This window comes from Prionailurus viverrinus, chromosome F2, assembly GCF_022837055.1.
Source record: "Prionailurus viverrinus isolate Anna chromosome F2, UM_Priviv_1.0, whole genome shotgun sequence".
Lineage (NCBI taxonomy): Eukaryota > Metazoa > Chordata > Mammalia > Carnivora > Felidae > Prionailurus > Prionailurus viverrinus.
In genome coordinates this window covers 12,740,140-12,764,378 of record NC_062578.1, presented here as the reverse complement: position 1 = coordinate 12,764,378, position 24,239 = coordinate 12,740,140, and the positions used below count along the sequence as shown (strand labels likewise).

The window sequence follows — 24,239 nt, the reverse complement described above, 5'->3', positions numbered from 1 at the left end:
GGTCCATACTTGACTTAAGATATCTGAAAAGCCACAGACAGTGGTCACTCAAATTCCACCCTTAAAGGCACTGGTGTTCCTGGAATAAACCAGTGTGTTTCAACACTAAAAGCTTTTCCCAGTTCATGGGGAATGTAAGTTAATGAATGAGATGTTCAATAATTTTCTCCCGTAAAGCATCCCTAAGTCTTTGACTTTCTTACACCCATCAGAATCGAGTGAAAAATATCATCTTGTGCAACCTAGAATTTTCTGTTCCATTCTTCGAATTACTTCCAGTATTTTAAGTAGATTCCAGATCCTCTGCCACTCAAAAAAAACTTTGAGAACCCCTTGCCATGATAGCACAAAGTGTATTTTGCAGATCTCTGAAATTTTTGGTATCTCACCCCCTTGGAAGATTTTTGTCTTCTCAATGAAGGCCAATTCATAGGGCGTGAAGCCAAGGTTATTTTTGGTAACATTATACCACTTACATATGTTATCATCTCTTATCTTTTCCCTATTTTTTTTTCTGTATTTTCCTTCCTCCTCTTTTATGTTCTCTACCCTTCATTGGATAAAGACACAAAGGCTCCTGTATGCTGAGTGACTCCCCAGGTCACACAGTAGTAAATGGCCAGTTGGTTTTAAATCTGCTTCCATTCAGGGCTGTAACCTGCCCATTGTGCTGTGCCATTTCTCTCCCTCTTTCTCTTCTACCACATGCTCCCCTTTCCCTTCCCCCCACCTTTTTTTTTTCCTTTTCTAACAGTGGTGAAACACATAACATAAAATTTACCATCCCGTTTCTAAATATCCACACAGTTCAGTGGCGCTGTGTACGTTCGTACTGTGCTGCCATCGCCAACATCCATCCATCCACAGGACTCCTCATCTTGTGAAACTGAACACACTGAACAACCCCCGCCCCCATCATTCTTACCATCTTTGTGAATTTGCTCTAGGTACTGCCTATTAGTGGACTCACACCATATTTGTTCTTGTGTGAGTGCTTTATTTCACTGAGCATAATGTGCGTGTTGTAGCATGGTCTGGATTTCCTTCCCATTGAAGGCTGAATGATACTCCATTGTACGCATATTCCACATTTTGTGTACCCGTTCATTGGTCCGTGGACACTTGTGTTGCTTCCGCCTTTTGGCTGCTGTGGGCGATGCTGCTGTGCACACGGGCGTACAGCCGCTCCCCGGTCAGTGCACTGCCCCCCTTATCTGCTGCCTATATTTAGGCTTGTCAGGGATCCCCCATACACATTGCATAGCCCCACCAGTAACACTAAGACCTAGAACATCACCACCAAACTGTATAAGCTATGGGCCATTCCACTTCCTTTTTCTTGTCCTTTTCTTAACTTTGCCTTTCTTTTCAAGTTTGGTTTTAATATGTGTCTAATAATATTTAATAATATATACTATGTCTTGTGCTCTGGTATCTGTATATTTCTGTTGTTGGTTTCACTTGGATGGAACTCCAGTAGAACTCTTTGAACCATAAGAGGAATCATAGTGAAGAGTCAAGCAGCCCACGTTTGTTGAATGCAAGCTATTAGGCTAGGTGTGTGAGACAGCGTGTGACGTGGGGTAGGAAGGTGGGGTTGAGTGGGAAAGTAGGGGTCGATTCTCAACTTCAAGGAACTTTCAACTGGCAAATATTCGTTTGTTTATCATTTACTTTAAATAACGTAGAAATGTTATTGTCTGATTAATACAATGTGTCTGGGGTGAATGTACCTCTCACCAACACCCCCCCCCCACCCCAACCACCACTCCACAGGGACATTTGGCAATGACTGGGGATACTTTTGGATCTCATGACTGGTGGGAGAGTGCTATTGGCATCTAGTGGGTAGAGGCCAGAGAGGCTGTCAAACATATGCAGAGCACAGGACAGCCCCCAAGTTATCTGAAATCTTGAAATCAAGCTAGCATTTTCTATCCTATGATTTTAATTTTTTGCTAATCCACAATATAGAATATCAAATGCTTGCATGGAACTTTAATTTTCTTTAACTAAAGAAAATTTCCTAGTAATAATTTCATTTTAAAAATGTAACTTAGCATGTAATAAATTGGCAGCAAATACCTATTTTAAAAAGAGAAGAACATTAGCATGACTAATAAACTTTCTTTGGATTTGAAAGGCATTGTGTAATTGCCCCTGCATATTTCTGTCTTGATTGCTTTATTTAGACTAGTACTATGTTTAGGTCTTAGCTTCTATACACATATTTTATGAAGTAATGTTGGAGGCCCTGAAGAATGTTTTACAGCATTGATTTAAAATATTCCATGGATAGCCCACTTGCATTGCAAATGACATTAAAAATATAAACAAAATCCATTCCCAATCTGCCTTTCCATAAACTGGGACTTCTTCCACGAAATGGAGCTTTAACCAACGGAAAGCGTTGAGAAAATCATTTGGAGATGCACTGGCACCCTTCCAGGTATCCTACGGGGCATGAAGATACCCAGGTGCTGCCCATAGGTCTAGACCAGTCTCTGAAAGGCCAAGGGAGGACAGCATGTAGTCATTGACCAGGAAGTCATGTGGGCTTGAGCCACCGGGGCACGCCTTTCACTGCTTGCCTGACTCTACAAGCCACACCTAGGCTTGTTCCGAGAATAATTGCAAAGCCTGTGGTGAGGTCAGTATGCTCTTATCACCAGTCCCCTGCCCTGTGTTCACGTTCAGGGCTCAGCATCGAAAATTGTATTCATGGTAAGAATCCTTAAATTCTTTCTTAATCGCCAAGGAGAGAATAAATGCTGGCTTCGTGTTCCAGTTATCTGGTCATCTCCCAAAGGTTATCATGAAAGTGCCCATCTGCACATAGCCATGGGTTGATTCTCAGACATCTGAACCCATGTTTTTCTGTTCCAGGACGTGGGAAGAAGGCAAGGTGCTCATCTTTGATGACTCTTTTGAGCACGAGGTATGGCAGGACGCTGCGTCTTTCCGGCTGATATTCATCGTGGACGTGTGGCACCCAGAGCTGACCCCCCAGCAGAGACAGAGCCTTCCTGCGATTTAGTGTGTTGTACAGGCCTGGGACACACTGGAGAGAGGCTGCCTTTCCGCTTCCATCTCCTTGGGTGTAGGGACACAGGTTCCAAATCTGAGGCCCTTGATTCCTTTGACTTGCAGCCCCAAAAATTCTGAGGTTCCTCCTAGGATTAGAAGACACTAAAAGGAATATTTGCCTTGCTGCATTTCATGTAGAAAGTACTCTGCTGTACTTCCTCCCATGACGGCACCCATCTGATGCCACATTTTCAGGTGAATACGGGATAGCTTCTACCTTGTCAGCCAAAGATGCTTTCTCCACTTAGAAGAGGCCGAAATCAGTGTACAATGAGAAGATATGTAGAAACTGTGAATGGATCGCTTTAGCTTGTAATCTTTCTATGCAATTATATTTTTCTAGGGTAGCCAGGCAATTTTGTCATCACGTACCACTACTTTTTTGTTGATTTTGGTAACGAGCTGTGTAAATGCTGTTCAATGGTAACTTTCCCCATGAACCCATACGTCCCTCTTTTAATTATTTCTAGTGAAAGACACTCATAAAAGAAGCAATTATATTTTCCTACTACAAAGGAGAAAGATGTAATTGTGCTGATGTCTGCGGACTGTACTGCTTCCTACCAACTGAGTCCATTTGCTATTCCAAATCGTCATTGAAAGACGGTGTCTTAATTTCTCTCCTCACCATGCAAATGGTAGAGACTCTGTCTTTCTGAGAGGAACTTTTCACACTGAAAGAAGACATGGAATTATTTTATATCGAGGTATGAAAGTGCCACATGAAAATTTTTTTAATGCCAAAAGAATTAGGACTTGAAAAAGTAACATTTCTCGGAGTAAAAACGTTCTCTCAGGATCAAATAGCGAGGTGGCTGCTAGGACATCGGGCTCCTTGGCCTCTTTGCCATCTGAGAAAGGGCTGGAACCCAGAGTCTCCTTGCCTGTTGTAGATCCACGTGAGTGAGGAGGTCCTTAGGTGGGTCCCCACCACAGTTTTGTAAAAATATGAAGGATGGCAGAGTGAAAGACCTCAAGAATGCCAGGATCTTAGTCCTGCGTTTAGGATGTCCAGATCGCCTTCCTCTTTGACAGAGTTTGGAAGACTCTTGTGTTTCCCTGGCTTGAGAAACTTCTGCCATTTAAATATAGCTTTGAAGTAGCAATCGTTGTCCATAGTTTAGCTTTAATGTTACGCACGGCATAGAAATAACAGTTGAAAAATGGTTTTGCCTCCTTATTCCAAAGATGATCAAACTTAGAAGAGTATTAATGCATTAAATACTGCATGTTTCCAGTCCAAACTATCAATGATAGCTATGTGAATGTAATGATATTCATGTACCTGAATTTTAAGCCAATACGAACAAAAATGCTGAAGAAATGACACAGCAGTTACCAAATCTCATTCACGGGTAGAAAAAAACACTTGTGCTTCCTTTCCATTTAAGGACAAAGAGGGATGCTTTATGTCTTTCAAAAAGAGTTCTTTAACGTTGAAATGGACCCTTTGGCTTGACGTGAGCTTCCAGTGAGAAGGGTTTGCAAGATATTTTGTTCCCGTCTGTTTTGCCAAAACAATCCCACTAAAATAGATGAAGAAGCACACGAGGAAAGTATCGAATTACCAAAGTCCAGAAGAAAAAGCAAACTCTTGAAAATAAAAAGGTGTTGTGTCCTTCAGTATTTATTGAACGGAAGAAATGACTGACAAAGGACAACACAATCCAATGCTCCTGTAAGAATATTCATGTCACTTACTGAATTTGGTTCTTACATGTATACCGCATACACATAAAGAAATTTAAAGTATGAGTTGTCAGTGTTAAACCATCATCTTACGTTCATTTAATGAAATCACGGACTAGAGTAAAAACTAGCTCTTGACTTAATAATTATAATATGGTATTTCAAATCAGGTCACTACAGTAGGTTCTAAATGTTGCCAATTGAAAAGCCAGAGTTATCCTTACTGTTGTACAGTGTTGGCAATAATCGACTCCGATACCGTTTTAAACACTTGGATCCCTCAACTATTTTATAAACACAAGTAATAAAATGGATTTTCTAATTCGCTTTCTTTATCTTTCTTCCCTCTGTCATGGAATATAAGGAAAGCATTTTGGTCACTGCATTGGTAGAATGATTTTCAGTGTTACTATTTTGTTATTTGAAATGTCTACATAAAATGAATTGGTTTTACTTGTACTGTGATACAGTTGGTTGAGAAATATTTTTAATTCTATTTAAATTTTATTTCAAGGGTGGAATACAAAAATTACTTCTTATTCCCCTCTACCAGTAGAAAAAAAACCTAAAATACTAGATTCATTGAGAAAGAGATGTAATAAATGCTTACGATTAGTAATATCCATGGAGGGTGATTATGGCCAGGTGAATCACCTCCTGTCTTTGAATTTTTTAGTTAATTCTCCCAAACACTTAAAACATAAAATCATATTTTTCTGCCCATTATCAACTCAAATATTTTTTATTTGACATTGAGCACCAACTGGTCATACTAATAAATGCCCATGTCATGCAGATGGCTGGGAGCATAAAATATATGTAAAAACATACAACTCATCTGGGGAAACATGGCCCAAGTAAGGATATCGTATCCTATTCACTTTTATTTCATTTCCTTTGACTGGATAGTTGGGGACTCCATTTCTAAGGAGAATAGACAAAGAAATAAAATGATCTTTGGCATTTTATCCCGCAATCCTAATCTATTTTCAGTATTTGCATATTTAGCCATCTTTAAGGGTCTTCCTCCATGATTGATATGTACCCTCTCAGCAACAGCCAGGTCCCTTCTCCACACCTTGAACTGGTTGCAGGAGGATGGGGGGCGCTAAATGCTTCAGTAGCACTTTTCTTTGCTGTAGTGACCCGAGTGAGGCAATTTGAATGGATTCATTCATCACTGACACGTGTTTTCAATGAGACCCCACCCCCTCCCCCGCAGATACATGTTGCCTGTGACAAGTCACATTATTAAGATGAAACAATCATATTTCAAGTTGTGTGCGTCTTCCTTTAAAGTCAGATCATGGTAATCAGCTGGTGGCCTGAAAGAAAGATGTGACGTCAAAATCATTCTTGCAGGATATCCAAATAAGCAAACTCTGCAAATAGCCGGACCTACAAGAACATGCCCTTAGGCTGAACAATTCGATGCTGGTGATGAGGTCAAAGAAAATAATTCAATAAGAATGGAAATCACTGGAGAGATTACTGTCTTGGGGCTTTGCACTTACATTGAGCTTGACAATTGTGTCTGTACAGCTTAATTCTGGTGTATCTACTTGGAAGTGCGCTTAATCTTAAATCACAAAAACTGGAAAGGGTATCTGCGGTGCCTCAGAAAAATCCTTGTCCTAACGGAGTGTGTGCATCAATTTAGTTTTTCCTTTTTCAATTCATTGAATACCGTAAATAAAGGGGAAGGGGAATACCATAAATAAAGGGGAATACCGCCTTGCTTCACCTCCAATCCCCTCACTGAAAAAAAACAACAACAAAAAAACCATCTCTCAAGCCTGTTCACTTTGGCTGCTCAGACCGATGGCTGGTGACAGTCATTACTAGGTGGCAGAGTGGAGGGCCTCATGTCAAGCAAACGCACATGTCTGTGTGGGTCAGTTGCGCCTGTGCTTCCCGGGTGGCTGATACCACTGAAGGCTGGCGATCTGCGGGAGCGTGGGGTGAGCCGGGGTTCAGTCCAGAGCCAGGAGTGGCTGAGTGTTCTCGTTCTCTCCCTTCTCTTCATGTTTCAGGGTCCCAGCTTCTACCACAGACTGAGATCTAATAATAGGGGAAGGAGAAAGAAGCAATTACAGACCATTCATGGTGGCAACAATTTTGGAACCTTGGAAGGCATTCAGATTTTAAGTTCCCCTTATTAATCCAAACACTCAGAATAACAATATAATCCCCCTCTTTTTTTGTATCTCTCTCTTGCTGGCTTTTTTGCATTCTACACCACATATTTATGGGGAGAGGCATCTTGAAAGCCTCTTTGCCAAGATCTTTTCTGGTGGTCAAAGCAACATGTGTGTTCTAGCCACAAGGCTGCCCCAGTGTCTAAACATTCTATGGATCTTGAGATGTATCAAGTCAAATGAATACTGGATTTTTTTAATGTTCTCAAATACTTTTTAGTATTTAGTATTTAGTACTCAAGGGTGGAATACAAAAATTATTCTCTTATTCTCCTCTACCAGTAGAAAAGAAAAATTACAACACTAGATTCATTGAGAAAGAGATGTAATAAATGGTTACTATTAGTAATAACATCCATGGAGGGTGATTACGGCTAGTTGAATCACCTCCTTTCTTTGAATTTTTTAGTTAATTCTCCCAAATACTTAAAACATAAAATCATATTTTTTCTGCCCATTATCAACTAAAATATTTTTTATTTGACATTGAGCACCAACTGGTCATACTAATAAATGCCCATGTTTCTCAAGATCATAGGAAACTATCATGCATGATGTTATGACCACAAGGTTTGGAATCGGATTGGTAAATGTAGACTCTGCCCTTTACTGGCTGAGGAGCCTTGGAGGGGTTCTTAAAACTCTCTGGACCTTTATTCTGTCACCTGTAACACAGAACTATTACCTACTTCCCACTGCTATTGATAAGGACTAAAGCTAATCATATTTGTAAAGCATTCGACGTGTAATTTCAATCAAAATTTTCAGAGCATTCTGTCACCATAGTGCAGTAATAGCAATCTGTAGTTTCTGATAAGCCCTCTCATATCAGATGATAACAGTTTCTATTTTGGGTTTACAATGTGAACTGAAGTTATTTTCCAGTATATAGAGAGGTTATAAGAGATAGGTGTGCAATATACATTCAATAAATGTTCACATGCTAAAAAAAAAAAAAAATTTAAGGGGTGCCTGGGTGGCTCAGTCAGCTAAGTGTCTGACTTTGGTTCAGGTCATGATCTCACAGTTCACAAGTTCGAGCCCCGTGTTGGGCTGTGTGCTGACAGCTCAGAGCCTGGAGCCCACCTCAGATTCTGTGTCTCCTCTCTCTGCCATTCCCTCACTCTCTCTCTCTCTCTCTCTCTCCCCCTCTCTCTCTCAAAAATAAAGAAAAACATTACAAAAATATTTAAAACATTAAAATGGTTGAACTTGATTGTCCAGACAAGCAAAATTTACATACAACATGCAATAAAATGTGAACTCAGAAGGCCTGAGTTGCCCAAACCTTCAGGACTATCCCTGGACTGGCTCTTCTGAACCCTTGGGGTATCCTGCCTGATAAAATGTGTCCGCATGCTTGAGACTGTGCACCCTGCCATATAGTTGATGCTAAAAATGTGACTTCTTGTGAATGCCTTTTCTGTATGTCTGGGTTTGGAGTCACCCTGTATCAGTGTGACCTCTTGTGGGGGCAGGTAGGGAAGGAGGAATTGAAGACTGCAGGTCTGTGTGACTGACCCCCGTCAGCCAGTAGAAATCCTGGACACCAGGGGCGCCTGGGCGGCTCAGTTGCTTAGGCGTCCGACTCTTGGTCTCGGCTGGGGTCATGATCTCACAGGTTCGTGGATTGAGCCCACGTTGGGCTCCGTGCTGACGGTGCAGAGCCTGCTGGGGATTCTCTCCTTCTCTCTCTCAAAATAAATAAATTTAAAAAAATAAAGAGAAATCCTGGACACCACGGTGTGGGTGAGTTTCCCTGATTGGTCACACTTGGTGCATGTTGTCACATGTTGCTGGGAGAATGAAACTCTGGCAGGACAACCGGAAGCCAGCGACTGGTCCTGTGCACCTGGACCTCACCCAATGCACCTTTCTCCCTTGCTGATTTTAATGTTTCTTTTGCTGTAACAAACCACAACTGAGTATAACAGCTTTTCTGGGACCTGTGCATCCTGGAAACGTATTAAACCCGGGGGTGGTCGAAATGACCCCCAGAACAATATATAATTACACTAACAACTTGTTTTGTGTGCACCTGGTATTGTTGGAAGTTCTTTAGATGTATTAGCTTACTTCATTTGCACACCCCTGAGGAGTGATGCTATTATCTCCATTTTATAGACGGGGGAGGGGGAGGGGCGGAACTGGGTGGGGGTGGGGGACAAGTAACATAGAAAAGGCAACACAAATAGAGGACAGGGTTGTCACCATCATGCCACTTCCGGACCTACCTAGGGCCGCAGAGCTGTTTATCTGAACTATTTAGTGTTCCTCAGTTTTACCTCACTGTAAAGATAACTCCCCCCACCCCCTCCCCCCAGCGGCCCCAGATTCTTATGTCCATTCAGGATATGCACGTACCGTAGAAAGTTTAAAGAAATCAAGAAGCAAATTAGTACAATTGTCTCAAAACAATAGATTTTTACTCTAACTCTACTGTGACTCCAGGCACAGTCCCACTTTGGGTGCCAAACCTAAGCTTTGAAAGTGAGATGGCTTCATGTGGTCCCGGGACAGGACGGAGGAAGCCCCCACTTGCAGTGTGGCTCAGCTATTTGACACATTTGCTATGCATCTCCCTCTGCTTTCATGAGGGGTCCGGTGTGTGTGTGTGTGTGTGTGTGTGTGTGTGTGCGTGTGGTGGGGGCAATAGATTTATAGGTTTATAGCAAAGCTGAGAGCCGAAGCATTGCCATAAGCAGGAAGAAAACACCTCCTGAAGTGTGGCCCCTCAGGCAGCTGCCTAACTGCCTTGTCCTCAGGCCCTGGTGAGCGCGGAAGATCCTGCTGGCTGTCCCACTTCGGGGGCCTTGCACTGCGCTTTCCTACTTTCGAGCTGGTTGCTTCTCGTTTACAACGTGGCAAGGGAGGTCCCAACCACAGAGTGACAAGGCACCGCAGTGACCCCTCGAGATGAACCCAACAGGGAGTATTCAGTAAGGGGCCGTGCAGCCTCTTCTTGAATCAGTCCAAATTGAGAACCCCAGTCCTCCATGCCGCTCTAGAGGGGCAACTCTCCCAGAAACGTCTTTACACTGAACTCAAACCTGTCTTTGCAACTTCTAGATACCGTTTCTTGTTCTGTCTGCTAGAGCCACCCCTGTACATGTAATCCGCCTGGTCCACATAACCACCCCCCTTTTTTAAGCTCATTTATTTATTTTGAGCGAGAGAGAGAGAGAGAGAGACAGAGAGAGAGAGCGCACATGGGCTCAAGCAGCAGAGGGGCAGAGAGGCAGAGAGAGAATCCCAAGCAGGCTCCGCACCTCCAGCGCGGAGCTCCAGGTGGGGCTCAAACGCACAAACCATGAGATGGTGACCTGAGCTGACACCACGAGTCAGAGGCTCAACCAACTGAGCCACCCAGATGCCCACACATGACCACCCTCTAAGTGTTTATCTAGTGCCCTTGTCGCCAGCTAGAACCCAAGATCTCACCATCACTGCCCACCTGCTTGCACTCACTTTTCCCCCATCCTTTCTTAAGCTCTCCTTTCCAGCTTACCTGGTTGGCAAATGAGACCCGACCCCGGCCCTCAGGTGATAGCGAGTGCCGGACAAGGCCATCCAGACCAGCTTGAGATAAACCCCCTGACTCGCGCCTACACGGGACCATGGAGTGGCCTCTGGAACTACCAACGATTACCTTCACCCCATTATAACACTAAAATCTCTGCCCCAGGGGGAACACAAGCCTCATTTACATAACACACAAAATATGTATAGGCACGTGTGCAACCCTATGCCCACCTGCACATATGGTGACAAGGAGCCTCTTTTTAAATATTTATCCTCACCCCAAATCAAAGGAACCTAACCACCCTTGCTCGGGAAGTCATGACTTTGAAAGTTTTTCCCTGTGATCTCCTTATTTGCCGCAAATAGAATTTCTTTTGCGTGACGGTTCACCTGGTGTAGTTTCTCTCTGGGACTCACCAAGGAGCCACCTCCCGTTGGTCAGGTTACACCTTCAGCCCTCTCTTCCTGCCACCACCAAGGCTAACCAGATTCCTCTTGTGCCAAGGTTTCTAAAATTACTGCTGGGACATTCTCCTGAATCTCTTCATCAACTGGTTGCCCACAGGGTGTCACCCCAAAATAGAGTGAAATTATTGCTTCTCGGTTTTTTTTTTTTCTTTTTCTATGCTTCTGTTGAAGCATAGACAATGCACCTAAAATTGTATTAGCCTTTCTGGCACTCACTCAACACAGCTGAGGGAAAATTTAGCTATATTTGCATCGGCTGCTGGTAAACCATTCCTCTTCCATCTTGAAGGTGCATGGTTCAGTATCCAATTTCTTCTTCTGAAATTTGGCTCATATCTCTATCTCTGTCTTTTTGGATCTCGAAATTTGTTATCCATCCAAATTATTGTCTGTGATTTTAAAGAGAATTAGATTGGTTTCCAAACTTCCCCTCCCTATTTTGGGAGCCACTGTGGAAAAAAATTCAGGGCGCCCGGGTGGCTCAGTCAGTTAAGCGTCTGACTTCAGCTCAGGTCATGATCTATCCGTTCGTGGGTTTGAGTCCTGCATCAGGCTCTCTGCTGTCCGGGAGAAGCCCGCTTCGGATCCTCTGTACCCCTCTTTCTGCCCCTCCCTTGCTTGCGCTCTCTCTCTCTCTCAAAATAAAGAAGTAAACTTACAAAAAAGAAAAGAACAGATCCACAACATGTCAAATATTGAATTTTCAAACAAAAATCACTTATTTACACTCATAGTGAGAAATGTTTGAGGATGTCTCCTGAGCAAATGTTCAGGAACCTTAGTTTTCTTGTGGAAATACTGCTTCAGTTACCCCAAGCTAGACTCACACACAGATATGAGATTACTGTGATAGGCACCCAGAAGACAGGGTGTTCGGAGGAGGTGAGGCATTAGCCCTAGAAGGACAAGAAGGAAGGAAAAGGCTATTGTTCACACAATGACATCATTCACAGTGCTCATTCGGGTGACTCTTCCTCCTTCCACTTGGGGTCAAGTTTAGATCAGTGTGATTTCTTTCAATACCTGTACTGACAGCAGGGACACAATGCAGGCTTTTTTACTTCAGTCAATACACTGTGTGTCTTGGTAAAATTGATCAATTTTGAGGAGCCGAGCATGAGGAAGGGAACTTAATGTTTTCTTTTTTATCTGCCTTTCCCCTGATTGAGACAATGACCATGGCCTTTTTACTCTCAGCATGACATCATCCCATGTGCCTGGTCGCACAATGGACATTCAATATAAGGAACACACTGCATTGTGAGGTAGTTGAAATTCACTGGGGAAACAGAAAGCAAACGTTGCTTTTTTTTTTTTACAAACCTGGTATAAATAAAGAACCCAAGAGAAACACCCCCCTTAAATGTTTCCCTCTGGACACTCAGCAGAGTCAAAGTACTCTCTAAGAAGACCGATCAAGTGCTCACTGATAAAAGTGTCTCCACCACGGGTAAACAGAGTGCTCAGAAATTGTGTATTTAGCGCATTAACCACTAAGGAGCCTCTCGCCTTGCGACTTCCTTGTCCAGATCACTCTCGGTGGTAATCTCTCCATTCAGTGGCTTTGCCTCCTCACAAGAAGCTTGACACTTTCACAGAAATAAACATTTCAGGCTTTTCTCTGGGGTCCGCTTTCCGACACTGAAGCCAGCTTGACCCCAAGGGCAGACAGGGGAGGGATTTGAGCTATTTCCACCATGGTTATCTCAGTGGTGTAGCCAGCTACCCTAACAAAGCCTTCATTCCAGCCTTGATAGCAACATTTTGTTTTCCCGCCATTATATTCATTCTCTCCCTCTCTCCCTCCCCTTCCCTCTCTCTTTTTACCCACTACCTTCCCTTTCACTTCTCTAGCGTTCGGAGCTTTCCCCACTCCATACCACCAAAGATCTTTAGTCATGGTTGAATTTTACTGATTACGAAAGCAATTAAATTCCAGAAAGAACAAGACAAAGGTGGGAAATGTTCACCATGAGCCAGTCCATTTTGCATTGACCAATAATCGGACTGAGACTTCTGCTCTCAGAAGTTTATTTCCAAAACTTTGTTTAGCTACTTTATCTCAAAAGCCATCACTACACAGCGTTCTTACTAATGAACTGCCATTGCCTGGCTTTGACTATGCAGACCCCAAGTGAGGAGGACACCGGAACTCTGCCCTTCAAACGTAGGCATTCACCAGGCATCACGGGAGGCCAAAGATAGAAGGAGGCTCAGAGGCAATTAAGTCAAACCCTCATTTAACTCAGCTCCTAACCATCTGTTTCCCAGGGACCAACCTCATCGTTCCATCAGGAAGTATTCCATTACCCTGGTTTTACTTCTTAAAGTCAAGGACGGGCTTGGTTTTGTGGAATAGCATGGAACTGCCTCATATTCTAATGAGCCTATGTAAGGACTTCTAAACAGAAAGAATATTTTTTTTAAATGTATCATTAAAGAATTCTCCTAAGTAATTTCATGAAGCCTCCTTTTCTCCCTGTAGTTTCAAGTATCAAGGACATTTTGCCAGGGAGCTCCAGCCTGGGCTTGAATAATGGCTTCACCACTGGCTTTCTGATCTTGGGCAAATTCCACCTCTTCGTATGTAAGATGATATCATGCGAGGTGGGAATAAAGAGGATTCGATGAACGAGACATATAACGTGTTCAGCTAAACATGCCCATTCGTTTTTAGCTCTTCTTATTCTACCTCTTTTGCAGATAAGAAAATTAAGGTCTGGGAACACTGAATTCTTTCAGAAATGTAGCCACAAAGCATGGATGCAACTCAAAGTTCCAATTGCTTCATTGTAAAGTTTACCAGAGAGAATTGTGTATACTCATGCATTGTGAAGAACCAACATTTCAAAATTGAGAAAGACTAACATGTAAAAAATTCAAAATAGATTATTGCTCATGAATGCTAACCTTACTGCCTTACCTTGTATTTTTAGAAGGAACACAAATTTCCATCTGATTAGCAATCATTTCTGTAGCTTTCAGCGCAAAATATTTATAGTTGTTTTCACTGGGAACAATTACTGTTTACTGAACCAAACAAATCACGAAGGATAAATCAATAAATCATTTTTTAAAAGATAAGCCTAAGTATTTCTCGCATAAAGCAGCAAACCTTTTCCCCATCAAAGTGAAGAAATAACAAATAAACCTCCCTCTACTCTGGCAATACAATTTGCCACAATTTACTGAACTGGAAATAGAAAGAAACTGATCCAAGAAAAATATTCTATTACTTTTGAAGTGAACTATTTTTAGAGTGAGCTAAACATTCAGCTTAGTTTTTGCCTTTTATGTACTATAACTCAATTTAAATGTATAATGTATTTCTATTTTGCTGTGATGGGCTTGGGCACTGACTACTGATCTTATAACAAGGAAGAAAGAGCCAAGAAAAACTACACACACCTTCAGAAAGGCTGGAGGCCGTTGCTTTTGTGAAATTAGGCTCACAAGTAAATAGGAGTAGAGCAACACTGTCCAATACAGAGCCCTAATCGCACGTGACTCTTGAGGACCTGAGATTGGGCCAGTCTGAATTGAGATCGGCTGGATTTTGAAGACAGTATTAGAAAAAGAATGTAAAGTATCTCAGTACTTTTCAAAATTACATATTGGAATCATAATTTTTGTATATATTGGGTTAGATAAAAACATCACTAAAATTAATTACACTTATTTATTTTTGGAATGTGGCTACAAGACAACTCAAACAGTTTAACGTATGTGGCTCCCATTATATTTCTGTTGGGCACCATTGGTCTAGCGCTTCATATACTCCATCATGCCTATGGCTGAGCCTAGAATAATACTCTAATCCTCATTGAAAAATCACAGCCATCTTAGGGGTGCCTGGGTGGCTCAGATTGTTAAGCGTCCAACTCTTGGTTTTAGCTTAGGTCATGATCTCATGGTTCGTGGGATTGAGCCCCATGCTGACAGCACGGAGCCTGCTTGGGATTCTCTCTCTCCCTCTATCTCTCTCTGCCTCTCCCCGACTCATGTTCTCTCTCTCTCAAAATAAATAAATGAACCGTAAAAAGAAAAAAAAGGAAGAAAGAAAAAGAAATTTATAGCCATCTCAAAGGACCTCAGCAACATTACTGTCTGCCATTGCCAACATTCATTGTTCTAAGCTCATTCCACGCATTGATTGATTTAATCTTCCCTTTGACACACACAAGGTCCCATGTGACCTGAGAGCTGTTTACTGAGTACCACTGTTGTTGCTTGAATCCTAACTAGAAAGAAACTTCATTAGTTTAGACTCCATTAATTTGCTATCATTTAGAGAAAGGTTAACATATACCTTTATTTTGTCCCTAAGTGAATAAATGAATAAATGATATTTTAAAAACTTTAGAAATTGTAACTACCTGATGGAAAAGAAATAAGTTCTTTCTGCACATAGAGCAAAATTACTACTAACTTGGTTAATACTGACGTTATGACTACAGATGGTTTTTGCCGTTCCTTGTAAGGGGCTTGGGAGAAGTGAGCTGGAAGAAGAAGGCTGGGCTAGGGATTAAGTCCTTCTTCTCATCACTGCCTCACCGACTCGTGGTGGGCGCTATGGAGTACCTCACTCAGCTTCTCTGGCCTCACATTATTCACCTGTAAAATAATCATTTTGGATGGGGTGATATATTCAGCCCCAAGATTCCATGAACTCCACCAGACTGAGTTACAATCACCATTTGTTCTGAAAAACCATTAAATCTTGAAAAGCACTTTTCACAGTTCTCCAATTCAGATGTAAAGCTAAATTGACTCACGTAGTCTAAGTCCCTCTCTGCCTCATCATTGGTTTTTACCTCCTTCTAGAAAAGCATAAAAAATACTACAAATGACAACATCTGGCCAGGTATGGAATGCCTTTCCTGAAGTTAGTATGTGACCAACACCTTTAGATCTTGAGAGTCAAAAAGAGTTATCTTTTGAAAATATTTTATACTTCTGTAAGTTTTTTCTTTTTAAAAATTTTTTCATCTTTATTTTTTTTTTAATTTTTTTTCAACGTTTATTTATTTTTGGGACAGAGAGAGACAGAGCATGAATGGGGGAGGGGCAGAGAGAGAGGGAGACACAGAATCGGAAACAGGCTCCAGGCTCCGAGCCATTAGCCCAGAGCCTGACGCGGGGCTCGAACTCACGGACTGCGAGATCGTGACCTGGCTGAAGTCGGACGCCTAACCGACTGCGCCACCCAGGCGCCCCTCATCTTTATTTTTGAGAGAGAGAGAGAGAGAGAGCAAGCAAGCAAGCGGGGGAGGTGCAGAGAGAGAAGGAAACACAGGATCCAAAGCAGGTTCCAGGCTCTGACCTGTCAGCACAGAGCCTGACGTGGGACTCGAACTCAGGATCCATGAGTTCATGACCTCAGCCGAAGTCAGATGCTCAACCCACTGAGCCACTCGGAAGCCCCTGTACTTCCGCAAGTTTCTAAATGTTGCATTCAGATCTGCCAGGTGCTACATAATAACTATTTTCCTGTGTCATTGTTGGCGTGTTTTAGTTTATTTAAAATGTCTTATCGCTGCACGTGATCTGTGCTCAGGGAGTAGTTTCACGCTGCAGAGGATGCTACTGCCCAGTCTGTAGCCACCAAGGCTATTCGAGTTTGCACAAAAATCCCGCTTGGCTTTCAGTAAACCTTGTTGGCCACATCTGAAATCTGTCTGAGGAGGTTTTGAAGAAGTTTTCAACACACGCTTTATTTGGATATTTTTAGAATCATCACCTACAGGAGAGTCTCCCATCTCCACAGCTGGTTATAATTATTGTCACCGCAGTCACCGTCATCGGCCGCCACCGCAACCATTGACCGAACGCTTCGTGCAGGCCAGGTTTGGCACTGAGTACTATTCAGCCTGCATTACCTCTGTTTAATCCTTACAATAACCTTCCGAGGTGGGTATTATGAATCCCATCTTGCGGATCAAGAAACTGGGCCTCGGAGAAGTCGATTAATTTGCTCAAGATTTTCCTAGTTCGCTGTGCAACTAGAATCTGAACCCAAATATCACCAATCATCTGTTATTTATTTTTTTAAAAAAGTGATTTTTAGGCAAGCGAATGAAATCAGAAAAAAAAAAAATAGAACTTCATTCGGGAAAGAAAGCGTTCTAAGAATTACAGGTTATGTGGTTATATCTTCATCGATAACGACCAGTGGAGTATTTAATCATACTTCATAATTTTTCTAAATGCACAGCATTTGTGCAAATAGCTGGGAACGCCTACACAGACGTGCAGTTGGTCGATAGGGCAAGTCCAGTAGGGTGAAGCAAGGGAGCCGATTAGATTTCACTGAGAACACAGCTCAGCCACCAAAAGACGAGCCAAGGAAGGGGTGTAGGGAGGAAGGGACAGGAGGAGGGAGCCAAGGAGCCCCGCACTGGAAACTGGCGGCTGCGAATGGACATCCGCTTAGTTTATTTACAAAGGGGCTTATCGCTCTTTAGGAAGCTATGCGTTCCTGTTAGAGTAACTCCAAGTTTCTCAGCTGTAAAATGAGACTGTGTTACCGTGTTCTGCACAGCGCTACAAGAGATAAGAGATATAATAAAGTGCTCAGAGCTCTTTCAAGGAGAGATGATGTAAATTGGAAGGGTTTATCTTTTCACTGACACTTCCCTGAGTATGATCTTCTGACTTGTCTGCTGACAGAGAGAGCCCGAGTGGGCTTTGAAGGAAGCCAAAGACTGCAAATTTAGAAAATAGATATGGAGCAGACGGTCGACGTGAAAAAAGAATTTTAACTTTACCGAGCAATTTACTAAAGAATTCCTATAAGCAGAGCCACCCTGGGGCACCTACAAGGTCATAGGTAGTGTTGTTGGGCCCAAGTCCTGCATAGGAACCCCAAGCGTCAGAGTGAGGTCTAGAGATGTCTTAGGACCCAATCTATACCCGAACCAGTCAGCTGTTCTTACAGTCGTTCCAGATTCTGTGTGTGTCGGTTTACCAAATTTTGAGGAATGGCATGATTCAGGGGTTCTGAGATGGTCACGGGAGCATTAAAAAAATATGTTCTTCACATGCAGATATTTCTGGAGATGTTTTCTTCTGCTCCCAATCATAACTTAAAACAGCATCGCTGCAAATGGCTGCAGGTGCGTGCGTCACCTGCTTTGGATGGAGTCACCTTTCATTAGAATTAGACCGGCACAAAGAGCTGCCAGTGTCAGAGCATTCCTACTTGTTCCTAATTATTCTCCTCCCTCTGAAATTGGTGGTGCCCACCCTCAGAGGAGCTGCTTTGGTAGAACTAGGATATAATGTCCTGAAGCAGGGAGAGAAATGCCAAAAGCTGTCAAGAGCTAAGACAATGAGGATGACTCATTCGCTCTGAGTTTGAAAAGGATGGCTAGCGTTCTCGATAGAAACTACCTCTTCATAAAAGCCTATTTTTTGAGTCAAATGACAGTATGTTCACAGATCTAAATGACAGTATATTCATGGATCTCCTTTGATATTACTGTATGAGCCTGAATTCCCGAACGTCTGTATCTTCCCCACTCACAGTGGGGTTTGGGGACAGCACAGAGCATGGCAAGCGGGAGGGAGTAAGTTGCTTTTCCACTGTATCTTAAAGACAGGGTAGAAATCAGGGCTGGCAGAAATGGGGACAGATATCCACGACAGCTGCAGCAGCTCGAGCAAAGGCAAATCCCGCCCCCCAAAAGGTGCTTGATAACCTTTGTGGAATGAATGAAGGAATGAACACACAAGTAACATGAGAACAGTCGTGATCAAGGAGACAGAGCATTTAACTTGGAAAGAAAGGAACTAGATTTAAAACACTTTTCCACCTACTAGCTCTGTAATCTGGCCTAAGTCATTTAATCTCTGCATACTCGAGTCACTTTATTTATAACGTGGGCAGAATAATCTATTCTGATCTATTTTTAAATCTATTTTTAAAAGGCATCTATTTTTAAAAATCTATATATTTTTTAAATCCCAAACACCTGAAACGTTCGTTTTTCAAGAAGGCTCGGGACAAATCCAAAAACATCCGTACCCGCTCTGGCTTGTGGGAAAAATCCTACAGTTCAGGGCCTTGCCATTTAAAGCGTGGTCGTCAGACCAGCCCTATGGACACCACCTGAGAGCTGGTTAGAAATGCAGAGTCTCAGGCTCACCCCAGACCTGTGGAATCAGAAGCTGCATTTTAACAAGATCCTGCTGCTTTGTGCACAAGTTAAAATTTGAAAGCATTGCTCCAGGGGCATCTGGAGGTTCAGGTCACGATCTCGAGGTCCGTGGGTTCAAGACCCGCATCGGGCTCTGTGCTGACAGCTCAGAGCCTAGAGCCTGCTTTGGATTCTGTGTCTCCCTCTCTCTCTGCCCCTCCCCCACTCAAGCTCTGTCTCTGTCTCTCTCTCTCTCTCTCTCAAAAATAAATAAACATTAATTTTATTTTTTAAGAAAGAAAGCATTGCTCCAAAGCCAACACTGCGGAAACCTGCTTCTGTCTACGTCAAGACGAGCTGTAAGCATTTGTCAGGTGCGGCTCATTTCCAACCACATTCCTGATTCTGTTCTCTAGTTCACTCAATATCTTAAAGGTTTAAAAGAGTTCATGAAGTGTCTTACGTATGAGAGAATAATAGTGCTTAATAGAGAATAGCTTTCAGTTTAGGAATATCTGTCTTCGTCTCTGAAAAATGATTTGGGGGGGAGGGGACAGGAAAACATTTCAGAAATTCCAAGTTGGGGAACTGAGACCATCCTGCTTTTCCACTTCACAGTTTTCAGCGGCTATGTCATACGATATGTTCTTTCACAAGGTTCGAGCGAGCGCTGTATGCTGAGAAAGAAAAAAAATCTCTGGCTTCAAGGCACTTACATGAAAGAGAAGGAAGTTACTATCACGACCTCTGTCTGTCACCTCTGGAGCTGTTCATACATTGGAGAGGGGATGCCAAGACTCAGTAGTCAAGTCAGAATTATGCCTTCTCGAAGCTGGGGATCAGTCTAGGTGTTGGGCCACAGGACTGACCCAGTCAGAGGATCCTTGATTGCAGAGGTGGTGGGGGCTGACACAGACAATGAAACAGAAGCAAATGGGAAACTCTGGAAGTTGGGAAGTGCTGGGAAGCAGGTGATGAAGAAGCCCCAGGGAAAGGAGACGAGCTGCTTAGTAAGAATGCTCCTCCAGCAACTTTGTGTATCTCTGGTGGGAACCAGCTATCCCGTCTCATTCTACCCTCCACGAGGGTAGAATACACAGTGAGTATCCTAAAGTATACCTGCAAGAAAGCAGTGTTCCCTTCCTAGAACCAACCCACAGACACCTTCCCCGTTCCTCCATTTGCAACACTGCAATTCATTCAATTCATTTTTCTTTTCTTTTTTTTTTTTTAATTTTGTTTTGATGTTTTTATTTATTTTTGAGACAGAGCATGAGCAGGGGAGGGGCAGACACGGAATCTGAAGCCGGCTCCAGGCTCTGAGCTGTCAGCACAGAGCCCGATGCGGGGCTCAAACTCACAGAGTGTGAGATCATGACCTGAGCCGAAGTCGGACGCTTAACCGACTGAGCCACCCGGGTGCCCCTCAATTCATTTTTCAACTTGGACGATGCTTTATGTCTGTCTATAGTTCAAGCCACATAAAGGGTTCACTTGGATTATTGCTTCACTTTGGTTCAAATGAAAGGCCCCTGACTGACTTTCAAAATAACACAAAAGTCAGATTTTACAATAACGCATCCAGATCAATAGGCGGAACTATGATTTTAGTCACACATCAAAGCCTCACCAGAAGAATAACCGCCTGAGGTAGGTGAATTCTTACGAAAATATTTCCATTAATTTTGAGCCCCGTTCTTTCATTCGTTCTTCATTCAGGGAGTACGCGCTGGACATTTATCTTTGGCCTGCCTCTGAGCGAGGCCCTGAGAACGTAAACCGCAAGCATGCTACCTGCCCCGCTGAGTACCCCTTTGCAAAGCTACACCACCACCTGCAGTCTCGTTCCTGTTCCTTCTGGCATTCTCCGAGGCGTTGTGCCACCATTCATCCTCTTTCTTCTATGTCCAATGACAGGGCAAGGGCTCAGGGCGATGACTAGTGAGCATTTTGGTCAGTGACTGGATGTCTTTGTCTCCTTACAGCCCTCTCCGGCCGACAGCCATACCTCCTTGTGCACGAGGCCCCTCTCAGCTCCACTTCCCTCCCTACAGACTGAGATTACATGGCTAAGCCCTTAATCTTTCTCTTGGCCATACCCTGAACTACCTGATAAAATCCAGCAAATCCCAGCCTTAGTTGGGCCCAACAATATGGCTCGTCCGGGTCAGCCTGGTAGCTAATGAGAAACGCAGCTCACGCTACCCGGTAGCATGGAGGTCACTCCTTAGCACCTCTCCTACCTCTCCTCTCAATACTGTCTTACACCTACTATGTTTCCCCCCAAAGCAATTTCAAACCCTCCCCAACTTTCCACAAATTTTAATCCACACACCTCCGTGTCACCTTATCCAAACCACCCCCTGCACACCACTTTGATCTCATTGGTAGGGCTTGCCTACTTCCTGGGGAAAATGGTAGCCAACAGACCCATGTGAGCCGAGCCCCCCTAGCTCCAGGCCACCACAACCACATTCCGTTGTCTGGTTGCCGCTGAGGGAGCTTCCTCAGCAAGTCAGAAACCTCCTCCACTCAGGTGCTGGGTCCTAACCCGTCGCACCTGCTTGGTTAGGTTACTAATTAGGTTACTATTTATTCCCATTTCTATGTCTTCAAATTCGCCCTCTTTACTGGATCTGTGCTATTAGTCTTGAAAGATGCCCCTCTCCCCATTTTCCAATAAAAGAGGAAGACGATGAAGAAAAGGATAAAGAGCAGAGGAAGACAACGATGAAGAAAAGCAAAATAAAACAAAAGCTACAGTAAAAACACTCACATACGTCTCCAGATACAAAGATCTCCTCCACCTTCACAGACAAACCCACCACGATAATTGTTTCCATTCTCTGTCTCTGAGCCTCACCTCCCATCTGCATCTGAGCCCGCTGCAATGTCACCTTCACGCTTGCTAAGGCTACCGATGGCCTTCAAGTCATGAGGCCCAGCGGACACCTTTCAGTCTTCATCTTGCTTGGTCACTGGCAGCAGTCAATTGAGCTGACCCTCCACAGTCCTTGAGACTTCACTCTGTCCCCTTGGCTTCGGGGACACCATGCATCTGGTTTAACTCCTACCACTTTGGATGCTCACTCTGGAGTTCTCCATTCCCATGGCGTGCATTCCTTTCTTTATGCCTTTGAGTCCCTAATTTATGTTCATTCCAGAATCCTTTTCTTCTCTTTAGAACCATATGTGCAACTGCCTACGTGACCCACTGCAACCGGGTGTCACATAACTCTTCACACCAACCATACCTAAACCTGAAGTCATAACCTTCTCCCCCAGAGAAGGGAGGTGCTCTCCCCAGCCCCTCCTCCAGAGTTGCCCATCTTGGCAGATGGAATTGCTCTCCATCGAGGTTCACGTGCCAGGGACCTCCAGTCATTCCTGAAAACTCTTTTATTTATTTCCCATAACCACTTGATTGTCAGGTCTTATTCTACCCTCCAAATGTTTTTGAGTCTGTCTTCTTCCCTCTGTCCCTGTCCCACCACTGTAGTCCAAGTGTCCATTATCTCTTACCTACGCTGTCTCAGGAGCCCCAGATGGCCTTCTCACTCTTACTTTCTCCCACTTCAGTTCAATCTTCTCACAACAGAGTGAGATTTTTAATAAGCTCGACATATTCATATCTCTTCTCTGCTTAAAATCTTTCTATACCTCTCCACTGCTCATAAGTCCAATATCCTTTTTAAGACCTATGCGGCCCTACACAGCAGGCCTTGCGCACGTCCCCGGCCATCCTTCTTCTTACTTTCTGCTCTCCAACCATGATGTTTTGGTTTATTTTTTAAATTCTGTATTTCATTGAGTCTGAGAAGTCATTAATAGAACATGTCCTGATTTCTAGAATTAAAAAAAAAAGTTTATTTATTTTGAGAGACAGACAGAGAGACAGAGAGACAGAGAGACAGAGAGGGGAGGGGCAGAGAGAGAGAGGGAGAGAGAATCCCAAGCAGGCTTCACACTGTCAGCGCAGAGCCCAGTGCAGGGCTCAATCTCACAACTGTGAGATCATGACGTGAGCCGATATCGAGAGTCAGATGCGTAACCAACTGAGCTACCCAGGTACCGATGGGAATTTTTAATGTTAAAAAAAAAAAAAGAATCTTATTTACAATTGTTAAAAAACAGTCGTTCCTGCAACTGGCCCTGCCCCTTCTAAACAGGGGTGGGGGTTGCTACCACATCACTCTTTCTTTTGCCAGGAAAGTCTTTCTCTCATCCTTCATCTCTCAGCTTATGTGTTACCTCCTCAGGGGAGCCCTTTCTGACCCCCACTATGGTCCCACCACAGGTTGGGACCCCGTTATGCACCCTCATGCTACACTCTAGTTTTTCAAAACACTTGTCATGGTGTTAATGAAACAGCCTTTTGTATAGTAATGTGTTTAAAGTCTGTCCCCCCCTTACGGATTATGGACTCAGACCAGGAGATAACCATGCTATCGTCAGCAGCTAACATTTATCCTTGCTTCACGTAATCGTCACAGCACAATAATAAGGCACTTCTATTACTACCCCTCTTAGAGACAGGAAAACAAGGCCATAGGGAGACACTCCTCAGGCCACACGGCTACTAATTTGAACCCCTAGAATCTGATTTCAGATTCTGGTCTTTTAACCACTTTTATCCTATACTGTATCTTGATGCCTAGTAGGTACTCGGTAAATATTTGTTGAATGAATAAAAAAGTCTTCGAAAAGACAAGAAGTATTGTAAGTATTAATTATTAATGGAAATCTAGAAATTAGGAGAAATAAGAAGACTAAGGAGGCAGTTATTGATAAACTCAGAAACCATTTCAAATTCTAATCAAACATTGATCGCAAAGACCATGGCATCATCTTATTCTATCCGGAAGGTTGGCAACAATTTCCTCGCCACTCTACAAAGTACCCTATTCGTAACAGCACTTACTGTCATGGAATCCCTTCCTTTCTTCCTTCCTCCTTCCCTCGTTGCCTTCCTCCCTCCCTCCCTGCCTTCCTTCCTGTGTTTTTTACCCTCCTTCTTTCCTATTTCCCTTCTTCGATTTTCTTTCTTCCTCTCTCTCTTTCCCCTTCCTTGCTTCCTCACAAAATATTCACTGAGCGTCTATTACATACTAGGGGATATGAGGCACACAGGATACAT

At 43.2% G+C, this 24,239-nt stretch overlaps 2 protein-coding genes across 6 annotated transcripts in view; one reads left to right on the top strand and one right to left on the bottom strand.

Annotated features, from left to right (window-relative positions):
- The window catches only part of ASPH (aspartate beta-hydroxylase), a 232,648-nt gene extending 218,962 nt beyond the window's left edge, over nt 1-13,686 (top strand). For 2 of the 4 annotated variants that reach the window (XM_047841784.1, XM_047841781.1), the window contains one exon: nt 2,887-5,098. In XM_047841784.1, the coding sequence (XP_047697740.1) occupies nt 2,887-3,037 (151 nt within the window). In that variant the 3' untranslated portion in view covers nt 3,038-5,098. Of the gene's footprint in view, nt 1-2,886; nt 5,099-13,667 lie in introns of those variants that run through there. The other 2 variants (XM_047841783.1, XM_047841782.1) reach the window with 2 other exon arrangements.
- The window catches only part of CLVS1 (clavesin 1), a 181,636-nt gene continuing 162,575 nt past the window's right edge, over nt 5,179-24,239 (bottom strand). Inside the window, exons 6-7 of one of the 2 annotated variants that reach the window (XR_007148471.1) lie at nt 6,659-6,837; nt 5,179-6,101 (exon numbers count right to left, since the gene is read on the bottom strand). Coding sequence is in view for 1 of the 2 variants with exons in the window: in XM_047841785.1 (XP_047697741.1) it covers nt 6,750-6,837 (88 nt within the window). In the remaining variant the exon portion in view is untranslated. Of the gene's footprint in view, nt 6,838-24,239 lie in introns of both variants that reach the window. The other variant, XM_047841785.1, reaches the window with a different exon arrangement.